The sequence below is a fragment of the Lissotriton helveticus genome, chromosome 5_1 (assembly GCF_964261635.1).
Source record: "Lissotriton helveticus chromosome 5_1, aLisHel1.1, whole genome shotgun sequence".
NCBI lineage: Eukaryota > Metazoa > Chordata > Amphibia > Caudata > Salamandridae > Lissotriton > Lissotriton helveticus.
The window spans coordinates 172,514,363-172,526,889 of NC_136065.1; the positions used below are offsets into that span (position 1 = coordinate 172,514,363).

The 12,527-nt window shown below is 41.7% G+C and overlaps 1 protein-coding gene across 1 annotated transcript in view; it reads right to left on the bottom strand.

Moving 5' to 3' along the window:
* Window positions 1-12,527, bottom strand: part of LHX6 (LIM homeobox 6) — a 413,113-nt gene that overhangs the window by 88,279 nt on the left and 312,307 nt on the right. Inside the window, exon 2 of the mRNA XM_078640842.1 lies at window positions 3,816-4,036. Within this exon, the coding sequence (XP_078496968.1) occupies window positions 3,816-4,036 (221 nt within the window). The remainder of the gene's footprint in view (window positions 1-3,815; window positions 4,037-12,527) is intronic.

The window sequence follows — 12,527 nt, forward strand, 5'->3', positions numbered from 1 at the left end:
CCCATTCATACACCGAGAAATGACTACTTCCGACCAAGCGGTCACTTCTCTCGACTGTACGTCCACAGTCTATCTGTAATTGTCAACACAACTGCTCTCTGATAGGTTGCTTACACACACAGTAACTTCCGACCAGCGTCCGTTACTCACGCACTCACTCTTACGTTCCCCCTATCTCGGTCTCTCGGGTGATCAATGGTACCTCATGACCCCCTTCACACTAGTTGACAATTACTCTGGGTGTCCGATACACCCGAACCACTTAAGCTCTCCTTGAACTTAAGATTTCCACCGGTTGCGCGCGCTCACAACCTGTTCCACAGTCACTCTACAGACATTCAACTCCGCCAGACATTACAACATAGATACAATACAAAACACCGCAATCTAACACGCATAACCCTTTATACTCACTCTCAACCGATACTGCTGCTTTTTCTGTCTCACGTCATCCGGATCTTCATCTGCGGGCTGTTCTTCCGATCATCGATTTCTAGGGGCCTTGGGGTAAGCTAACCTGGCCTAGGTCACCGTCCTCAAGAAGGCAACCATCCTCTATAGCTACCAACTGAAAGGGCGAGATTTTGATCGATACCTTATCTCTATTGATCCAACCTCGATCTGGTCGACTGAACCTTTGTTGCCTGTCTAGGAGGAAAACAGTACACCCATTTCCAAGCCAGTTCACCCAAGAAAGGACTCTACTCTCAAAGATCACGGACAACTTCTAGTTTTCAAAAGTTTATTGTAAAGATATAATGAGCTGCAAATACAGGCATCTCAGAATGAGATTCACGAGATACACAGGTCCAATTACATACATGTGCTCTCGAAAAGCCCTCAGACGAGCAACAGAAATCACTAACACAAGTTCTAGGAATAATAAAGCTATCAGCATAGACGCATATCTCTCCTTCATTTAGGTTGGAGGAAAACAAACACAGGTTAGGCGTCCCTACCCTGTTCTAGATGGTATCCCTACTTAACCAAATCCCAACCTAACAAAGGTGTCAGCAGTGAATGACCCCCAAGGGAAGTCACTCACTCTAAGTCTCTTGGTGAAAACCTAAAGTTCTCCAGTCATGACCCCTCACTGCCTACCCATCCGCTCTCTAAAGGGTCCTCAGGTCTCTGCTCTAACTCCACCCAGGGGTGCTGTCCCTAATACAAAACAGTCAACAACATTTGAGACGCCCCTTGCGAAACGCCTCTCACGTGGTGCAACTTCAGGCTTTTTCCATGATGCTTTGTATTGGGCCTCAGACGTTAGAGTTGACCTTGCTTCTCAGACTCTTCTCCGGCCCGCTGATACCCCTTAAACATTCCAGAACCCTCCTCCATGTCTGGGCCGTCTACTGAACAGACCTCTATTCATTCATTTATAATTGGATCCCCCCTTTCCTGTTGCAGACAGATATCTGCCGCCAAGAACCCAACTCTCATAGACTTCTAAAAAGGCTTGCAACATTTCTCAGCCCAGACATGTACGTATAAATCAATGCTAAAACATTTCAGGCCTACAATATTTCTCATTATGATTATAGCATTCAACTTCTTCATTTAATTAAAGCATGTTAATACTCTTATTCTATTATTAAGTAAACATTTCTATAAATCATGGTCTATTAATGCAATGACCAAAAACGTTAATATAATCTGTGTCGTGAAAAGAACCATCTTCCCTTTCAACTCCAGCTCTGGCCCTGAGGCCTACCACGTTCTGCTTTTAACCATATACCATCTTATGTTTTAGCAGCTTCACGACATGGATTCAAAAATAATCACGTCTAATAAAGTCACATAATGTCACACATTTCTGTATTAGTTCCACTTCTACTTAAATCTCTATATTAACTATACATTCAGAATATATTTGCAGATACTATTAGCACTCATGGCATTTCTCTTCATGATTTGTGCTTACTACAGGTAAGTGTGATGTACTCATACATTTAAATCAGTTTGCGCTCTCTCAGTGTTGTATTTATTTATGGGTTTTTCAACAGATACCCCTGAAGAATGGAAATAATTTTCCCGAAATGTATTGGGTGCATTCACAATAAAGTCGTGACATATGGAAATACCTCCTGTTTGTATTTATTCTTGGAATTTATTTTGGAATTGATAAAATAAATTGACTAAACATGAAAAAAGAAGAAAAGGAAAAGTGTTAAAGAGTACATGAATTGAAGCATATACATTGATAAACTTGATTTATTGGATTCATTGGAGTGACGGGCAAGGCTGTGCTGCTTGAAAAGGGACCTAACTGGGTTCCCGTGTTTTTGTTATAAGTCTAGGGCCATCATCAGACTGCGGGGGTTCTTTTTCTTACTCTCTTCTAGGTAGCAGCGATGCCCTAGGTCTTTCTCCCACTTTCTTTTCTGCCTCCCTCAATATTTTCTCACTGTATCCTACTATTCTAAGTCTGGTGAGTGCCTCTTGTGTGCAACATTCAAACTCTTTTTGTGTGCTGCAGATTCTTTTCAATCTAAGAAGTTCGCCATATGGTATACTCTTTAATAAGTGCTTTGGGTGCGCACTGCTGGCATGCAACGTAGCATTGCCAGCTGTTGCCTTCCTAAATGGTGTGGTTTCAATTCTACCATTGTCTATGTACATCCTCACATCTTAAAATCCAATGCTGATTTTGCTCATGTGTGATGTGAATTTGAGGTTGGAAGAATTGGAGTTAATTCCCTGAATGAATTTCGTGGCACTTTCCTTGTCACCCTTCTACACAATAAAAACTTCATCAATTTAACGTAGCCAGTGTATTACATGCTGAGAATACATATCTAGATGGACTTTTCTGAGAACCTGTTCCTCCCACCAGCCTAAATGCAAGCATGCGTAGCTGGGGAGAAACAGGCTCCCATGGCTACACCTCTCAATTGTCTAAACAGATCTTTGCCAAACATAAAATAATTATTAAATAGACACCATGAAATGAGGTCAAGAATCATCTTATTATGGTTATAGCAGTTCAGGGGTCTCATGTCCATAAAGTGCTTGACTGCATTCAGACCTGTTTGATGTTCAATGCTAGTGTATAATGATTTGATGTCTATTGTAATGAGCATTAGATCATCAGCCCACTCATTACCACTTATTTAAGTTAGAAAGTCCCTTTTATCTTTCACATAAGTAGGATGCTTTTCACAATGTCCTGTAGATATATATATGCCTTAAACTCTCACATAAAAATTATCTTTTATGTGTAGGTATGTGTACATATATATGTGAATATCTTGATATAGATATATACATATATATATGCATAGAAATTTATATTTCATAGATTGTAACAACACGGCTTTGCAATGAAAGGTGGCTGGACAAATTATTGTGTGACAAAGAGCAGTGTTTGTTTTTTTGTGTTGCCTCTTGACACATTCAGCAGCTGCGGTGGCGGGGCACAATTGGGGGCCAGGACAAAGGAGCAGCGGCACAAACTCCAACTCCCCTCCACCCCTCTCTCCCCCAGAGACGTCACTGGGATTGATAGTTATTCTATGCATAAAGTAGAGTAACGGATTTCAGCTGTAGTCAACTAAAAGGCAGCAGGGTCTTGGTTGCTTGGTTATAAGTAAAATGGCACCAGTGCAAAGGGCACTGTAGATTTCCAGTGTTATGGGGCCTACGCATTTTCACAATAGTTGCATGCTGTGTGAGATTTAAAAAACAGTAATTGTACTCTTCCTAGAGAGAGAGTGTGATATGCAAGGAAGAGGTAATAGCAAGGCAAAGAACTCCTTTAAATTGAATATTAGAAACATTTATAATCATATTAAGCCTTAAAAGGCTCCGCCTACCATTCTCAGCTGCTCGCCGGAGGTTTTCGATCATGGTGTCGTAGTGAATCCTGCACAGCACTTTCTCTTCCACGAGGCCAAACTCCTCCCCGGTGGACAGCTGTCGTTTACAGGAAAAGCAGGCGAAGCAGGCAAGATGGTAGGCGTTGCCCCGGGCTCTCCTCACCCAATCGCTAGCGTAGATCTGACGGCCACAGCGGGCACACTTTGTACCAAATCGACTGGAAGATGAAACAGCAAGAAAATTATGAGTGGGGAAACTTGTCGAAATTGTTTAGCATAAAAGTATTCACAAAAGGTTTGGAATGTAAAGAGTGAGGTGCAAAGATTCTCAGTCACAGTGGCAAGGAAATGACACACAGGGGGCTAAAAGGGACACAGTACCAGTAGATTGGCTCAACTGTGCCACATTTTGCAGCAGTCACACAATTTGGTATTATTACCTATGGACCCTTGCAACCCACAACACATTACACATGCCAGAAGCCTGGAGCAGTGAAATAGTCGAGCCCACTCATTTGCATGGGGATGTTCTCTCTTAATATAAGGCAAGCTAGGGTTGCAACAAAGCACACTTCCGAACAGGTGTCGCACACACTGGCCATCTCAGCTGAGAGATGTTGGTGGTTGGGGGGGTCAAAGAAGTATGACGAGTCTAAATGCAAGAACTGGGCGCAACAACTGTAATTAGAGGCCTGTCAGAAATGTCCCCACACCCCACCACCATTCAACCGGTGAAAAATGCATAGTTGTCCTAGAAAAACCTACATCCATTTCTTATAAGTCACCAGCATCAGCACCAAACTGTAAAATGTATGTGTTAAATGTAGTATGAATAACGGCAAAGGATCAGTGACTTGGACAAAAACAAAACAGTCTACAACGTGGTTGGGCTAATGACTTCCGTTCCAGGGGCTATAAGAAATCAGAATATGAACTCCACATGTATAAAACGATAACTATTTTAATTGCTTTTTTCTAGAGAGGTTGTCAAACTCAGAAATACAATGTTGCTATAAAACTGTTAACTCAAAGGAGATGTGCAACTTCATTCAGATAATACATAAGATATGTCGGATTTCACAGTTTTTAGTTCCAGAATGATTTGCTTATTAGTATTATGGCAGCATACTGGCAATTGATGTAGTATTATTGTTTGACATATTTATACAGCAATGAATTGAGATTTGTATTATAATGTTTTTTGGTATATTTATTATCTTGTACTATTCACTTTTATGGTACAGTAAACTGAAATAAAGTTAATTGATGATGACGATTTGCCTATGCTCCATTGATAATACAAATCAGATTTCTTTTAAAAGCCTGAAGTTTTCACAAGAGGTTTCCGGCTATGTATTAGTGAAGCATGAAAGGCAAAATAAAGTCTGGAGTCACATCACATGATGTACTACTTCCCCAAAAGAGTCACCTCCTATCTTAACACTGTACGGGCCCACCGTTGTTACAGTGAAAGGCTGACAGTGCAGGTAAGGATGCAGCAAAGCAGGCAGCATGCAGCAGGCCCCGCCCCTCATTCTGTTCAAGTGAGCTGCAGAGCCAGCAGGCAGAAGAATTAATTGTGATGGGTTAGAAAGAAGAACTGGCCTTGTCTGTGCAGGGATACAATGAGAGTATCAGAAAAACATTGATATATATATATATATATATATATATATATATATATATATATATATATATATATATATATATATATATATATATATATATATATATATATATATCCGAAGATTACACCGACCACTTCCAGCAAGCACCTGGCGAGGAAGGAGACTCAGGCCTCTGCTGCAGATTTTCAGGCAAGAAAAACGTTATTAATCACCTCTCACGACGACGCGTTTCGGGCTATGCAGCCCTTGATCACATTATATATATATATATATATATATATATATATATTACAAATCAAGCCAGAACAGGGTCCTTCCTGAATCACTCCCAAAGTCAGGTGGCGCAAAGAGCCGACAGAGCCCCAACGCCGGTAGACATCAACTCCAAAACCACAAAGAATTCCAATGCGCACTCAGAGAAGGAAAAGATTTCACCAGTTTATTCCAAAAATAAACTGGTGAAATCTTTTCCTTCTCTGAGTGCGCATATATATATATATATATATATACTGCCAAAAATCCTCTTTGAGATCAAAGAAGGGAAGGGACCCAGCGGGGTTCGTTCAGGACATTTATTAAAACAAAGAGTCAGCATGACCGGTTTCGGCGTCAAGCCTCTTCAGATGCCGCAGTTCGTGTGAGGTGATTTTCCCCTTGGTTTATATCGAGCTCCTCCCATTCAGTAATGAGAGGCCCAGCTGCAAGACATACTCTTGCCGGCGTCACAGTAGCCTCTGCCACGGACTACTGATCCCGTCGTGCATCTTGTTGGTGTCTGATGTGCCGCAGGGAGTAGAAAGACCCCCGAAATTGCAAAAAACAAATGTCCTTGGGTCCCCTACTTCCAAGCCCTCGTAGCGATGTGTCATCGAGGCTGGAGGCGAAGGACAATGCGGACGCCTCTCACCCGGGAAGTCCCAGTCCGCCTATGACAGCAGCTCCTCGATGTTGCCAGTGTGAGGGCGGGTTGTGATATTTCGATTACTCGAATGCTTGAAGTTAGTTGCCCAACGTCCTGTAAGTATCACAGCCCGAATAGGAAGGGTCCCTTCAAAAGCGCCACAGGATGCACTTGAAATATTGCCAAAAATCCTCTTTGAGATCAAAGAAGGGAAGGGACCCAGCGGGGTTCGTTCAGGACATTTATTAAAACAAAGAGTCAGCATGACCGGTTTCGGCGTCAAGCCTCTTCAGATGCCGCAGTTCGTGTGAGGTGATTTTCCCCTTGGTTTATATCGAGCTCCTCCCATTCAGTAATGAGAGGCCCAGCTGCAACACATACTCTTGCCGGCGTCACAGTAGCCTCTGCCACGGACTACTGATCCCGTCGTGCATCTTGTTGGTGTCTGATGTGCCGCAGGGAGTAGAAAGACCCCCGAAATTGCAAAAAACAAATGTCCTTGGGTCCCCTACTTCCAAGCCCTCGTAGCGATGTGTCATCGAGGCTGGAGGCGAAGGACAATGCGGACGCCTCTCACCCGGGAAGTCCCAGTCCGCCTATGACAGCAGCTCCTCGATGTTGCCAGTGTGAGGGCGGGTTGTGATATTTCGATTACTCGAATGCTTGAAGTTAGTTGCCCAACGTCCTGTAAGTATCACAGCCCGAATAGGAAGGGTCCCTTCAAAAGCGCCACAGGATGCACTTGAAATATTGCCAAAAATCCTCTTTGAGATCAAAGAAGGGAAGGGACCCAGCGGGGTTCGTTCAGGATATTTATTAAAACAAAGAGTCAGCATGACCGGTTTCGGCGTCAAGCCTCTTCAGATGCCGCAGTTCGTGTGAGGTGATTTTCCCCTTGGTTTATATCGAGCTCCTCCCATTCAGTAATGAGAGGCCCAGCTGCAACACATACTCTTGCCGGCGTCACAGTAGCCTCTGCCACGGACTACTGATCCCGTCGTGCATCTTGTTGGTGTCTGATGTGCCGCAGGGAGTAGAAAGACCCCCGAAATTGCAAAAAACAAATGTCCTTGGGTCCCCTACTTCCAAGCCCTCGTAGCGATGTGTCATCGAGGCTGGAGGCGAAGGACAATGCGAACGCCTCTCACCCGGGAAGTCCCAGTCCGCCTATGACAGCAGCTCCTCGATGTTGCCAGTGTGAGGGCGGGTTGTGATATTTCGATTACTCGAATGCTTGAAGTTAGTTGCCCAACGTCCTGTAAGTATCACAGCCCGAATAGGAAGGGTCCCTTCAAAAGCGCCACAGGATGCACTTGAAATATTGCCAAAAATCCTCTTTGAGATCAAAGAAGGGAAGGGACCCAGCGGGGTTCGTTCAGGACATTTATTAAAACAAAGAGTCAGCATGACCGGTTTCGGCGTCAAGCCTCTTCAGATGCCGCAGTTTGTGTGAGGTGATTTTCCCCTTGGTTTATATCGAGCTCCTCCCATTCAGTAATGAGAGGCCCAGCTGCAACACATACTCTTGCCGGCGTCACAGTAGCCTCTGCCACGGACTACTGATCCCGTCGTGCATCTTGTTGGTGTCTGATGTGCCGCAGGGAGTAGAAAGACCCCCGAAATTGTAAAAAACAATATAGATATATATATATATATTGAATATAAGATTATCCAACAGGAACAGACAACCATCCGGCACTCCAAGGCAGGCTTAAAAGTCCTCAGTTTATTTTTATAAATGACAAGTTACATCAATGCGTTTCGGGAGTCAAGCTCCCTTGTTCACGGTGTTTAGCCACCATTTTTTTCACATTAAAATACACTTCACAATGATAGTGGAGATCGACAATGGACACAGTGTTTACAAGTGAATCACAATTCTCTGGAATATGGCAGCCATATTTAAACGTGTTACTTCACAGCAATCACAATATTTTTACCTCACCGAAATTCATTTGCAGTGATTCTCTTTGCGCAAATCCGGGTAAAAAATATATTTTTTTCTTTTAACCCTGTATATTAGTTGGGAATATTAGTTCCTCAAGAACATTTTATTCGAATGGACATAAGTTTCCACATACGTTCATTCCAAAATCAAAGTGCAAGTGCTTTTAGAGAGTTCACAATCTAAGAACATTCCTCCGGTATTTTGGCAAGTGCCTTCTCCAGTACTTATTGGTTCTTGCAAAATTGAAAGTACCCGTGCAGCTTTACTTTTTCTTATTATGCATCTCAAAACAATTCATAATGGGACGGAAAAAGCAATCGATATAATTTGCCCACAATCTATATATTGATAAAAACTTTATATCAATGAAGAAAGGGATTTACACATATCTCCAGTCGCCTTTGACATATGAAAAAGTGCTTGTACTAATGTAAACCATTGCCTTTGATATATGAAAAAGTGCTTGTGCTCATGTAAACCTTGATAATTTCTCAATGTAAACATTTCACTCTTTCCAATACAGTACTCTATTAATGAATAAAGTGCAAGTGCTTATGTAAACTAGATACTTTTTCTCTAAGTAAACATTTCCACTCTTTACCCGTTCAAAATTCCGTTTCATATCAGTGCAAAAAAAACAATTTCTATCATAGAGTGCAAATGCATAATAATTCCTAAAGTGCAAGAACTACCTTAATAACACTGGTCCATTTCTTTCATATATCAAAAAGATACTATCACTGTTAAAAGAAAAAATATTCCTAGTTAAAAACACAATCAGTTCATGGTTACAGGTGCAGATCTCAATTTCAGCTCTTTGTCATATTCTTTACATTTCTCAAGACAGACAGGTGTATAGATCCTCATCTACGTTGAGCCCATATGGTTCCTTGCAGTTAAATTCCAGAATAAAATATGTCTCTAACTTCCGGAGTTCCCTTTCCCTGTCCCCCCTCTCTTTCTCTTGGGGACTTCTGCTATACAAGTATATGGCAGGCTCGCAGGGTTACTTTGATGATGGGACTCAAAATGTCTCGCGACAGGGTATGTTCTGTCTAGGTTGACAATTGCTCGCCTGTGTTGAAGGATTCTTTGAGGAACTGGTAGAGTAGTACTACCTATATATACTTTTGGGCATGAACATTGTAGCAGATACACAACAAAATTGCTTTTGCAAGTTATAAAACTCCTGATGGTGAAGGTTTTATAAAAAAAAAATTGAAGTTAGTTTGGTTCATGCCATGTTGGCATGCCTTACATTTAGCACATTTTTTAAAACCTGGTTTTTGTTTCAACCATTTAGAGGCACTCTTCTTTTTCTCAGCAAATTCACTCCTGACGATCAAATCTTTTAAAGATTTAGATTTTCTATAAGTGACCTCAGGATTCTTTTGTACTCTAGGGCCTAACACGGGATCATTTTCTACAAGTTACCAGTGTTTTTTTTAAAATCGATCTGATTTCTTTAAGTTTCACATTAAAGGTGGTTATAAACCTAGAGTTAACCTGGTTCTCCTGATGTTTATTCTCTTCCTGCTGTTTTTTGGTTCTTGAGGGTTCAAATAATATCTTATTTCGTGTTAGATTTCTAGCTTTGGTGGCTGTCCCTTTCAGAATACCTGGTTTATAACCCCTTTGGATGATTCTTTGGGTAATTTCTTGTTCAACCTTGTCGAATACTTCCTCACTGCTACATGTTCTCCTAGCTCTATAGTATTCCCCAAAGGGGATACTTCTAATCAATGCGGCAGGATGAGCACTGTCCGCATGGAGAACTGAATTTCCAGCAGTAGCCTTATGAAAAACAGTTGTTTCCAATTTATCATTGGGTGGCCGGATTCTGATGTCTACAAAATCTATTGTTCTTTTGCTATAATGACCTACAAACTCTAAATTAGTGGAGTTTTAGTTGAGGTCATTGATAAACAATTCGATGTCCGCCTCCGTGCCCTGCCACAGCACAAAGACATCATCGATAAATCTGACCCACAACAGAACATGTTCAGTCCACCGGTCAAGAGGACCACCCCCGAGCACCCGTTCCTCCCACCAGCCGAGATGTAAGTTGGCATAACTGGGGGCGAAACAGGTGCCCATTGCGGTCCCCCGTTCCTGCAGGAAAAAATCGTCACCAAATAAAAATATATTTTTAGTGAGGCACCATTCCATAAGTTCCAAAATCATTCTATTTTGGGTGGCAAAACGAGCTGGTCTTCTATTAAGATAGTATTCGCTCGCTCTCAATCCATCTACGTGTCTGATATTAGTATATAACGTAGAGATATACAGTGTCAGCAAGACCATGGTTTCGTTGTCCCAACGGATGTCAAAAATGCATTAAAAAAAATCAGTTGAATCTTTGATGTAAGAGGGGAGGGATCTGGCTAATGGGTTAAGAAAGTAATCAATGTAACGGGAAGCATTTTAAAATAAGCTACCACAGGATGAAATGATGGGTCTCCCTGGTGGACTAGTGGGATTTTTATGTATTTTAGGGAGCATGCAAAATACTGGGATTACCGTTTTTTCTCTTTTAATGAATTTGTGCTCATCCCAGCCAATAAAGTCTGGAGTCACATCACATGATGTACTACTTCCCCAAAACAGTCACCTCCTATCTTTACACTGTACGGGTCCACCGTTGTTACAGTGAAAGGCTGACAGTGCAGGCAAGGGATGCAGCAAAGCAGGCAGCATGCAGCAGGCACCGCCCCTCATTCTGTTCAAGTGAGCTGCAGAGCCAGCAGGCAGAATATTTCATTTTGATGGAGTGGGAAGAAGAACTGGCCTTGTCTGTGCAGGGATACGATGAGAGTATCCGAAAAACATTGATATATATATATATATATATAGAAACGCGTTTGTGTGGTCCCGTAGACAATAAACTGTGGAACTAAGTGACCCGGAGTGCTGTAATTTTTGCTAAGAGGAAGCGGAATAGATGAGCAGCATATATATATATATATATATATATATATATATATATGGACAAAGCTATACCTCTCTGAAGAGCTCTAATTAGAGCGAAACACTGTGTCAGGGGTTGCTTTTACTCATTTCAGGTTGGCTTGCGTTGGTATTTTATCAATTCAAAGCTGTATTACTGTGCCTGGAGTGGTAAATGGCTTTTGTCATTTTAACAGCTCGGCAAGGACAGCACTGTGCTAGTCCTATGCTTAAAGACTTTGCTGTAGAAATGGCAAAAGACTTTGTCCTTTTCTATCTTGGCATGGATGGCACTGTACTAATCCTATGCTTAAAAACTTTGATAGAAAAACAGACATTTGAGGTGAGCAGATCTAAAGTTTCGCTGGTGTTGAGAGTGCTCTAACAGGAGCTGCTTTCCACCTAAACTTGAGAACTACCCAGAGTTCTCTCCTTCTTTTTTGCATATGAAATCTGATGCACAATCCCTATTAATTGTATAGGCATGTACTGTTGGTAGTATGTCTTCTATTTCTATACATAGAGATGGGATGACCGGAAGTAGTAGAAAAAAACGGATGTTGTAAGATAACGTTTTTGTTTCACCATTTTGCACTTGTATTTATTGCACATTGGCCCTTGGCATGTCATGTGAGCAAGACAGTGTTCCACTGTCGAAACGCGTCATGCCGGGTACTCGCCACTTTGAAAGATTGCTGACTTTATGGCAATAAACTGCACGTAAAAGCTACCGAACTCGCTGTGGTCTGTACCTGATTTCCTGGGGGCTCCCGGACGGAACAAGATCGTGGAAGCTCAAATATATATATATGTATATGTAAAATGCAGCCCAAATTTGAGAGTGCATTTGACATGACAATAATGTCGATTTAATTATGTGCACCATCAAACATTATTAATTAAAAAAGCAGAATTGCACAAAATGATTATTATTTTATATGTGAAGATTATGTTTATTATGTTATACCAAAGAACTTAGTTAAAATTAAAGGAACAGTCAGTTTTCACGGAAGTCTTTCTTCACTGCTGATGATGTTGAAAGTCACATGTTTATTTAATGCCGGATTGCCAATCTGTCTGTATTGCAATACATTTAGCTGCTTCAAAGTCCTCTGTGCTGTCTGCGGCTGCTGTGTTTTGGGAGAAACAAATACAGCGTTTTGCATATATACATATATATATATATATATATATACAACAAAGGGAGTCCCCAAATGGAAAGGTCACACGGGAAGGGTTTCCACACACCATCACCGGCAGTTGCCGCCACCACAGCCAGCGCAGCG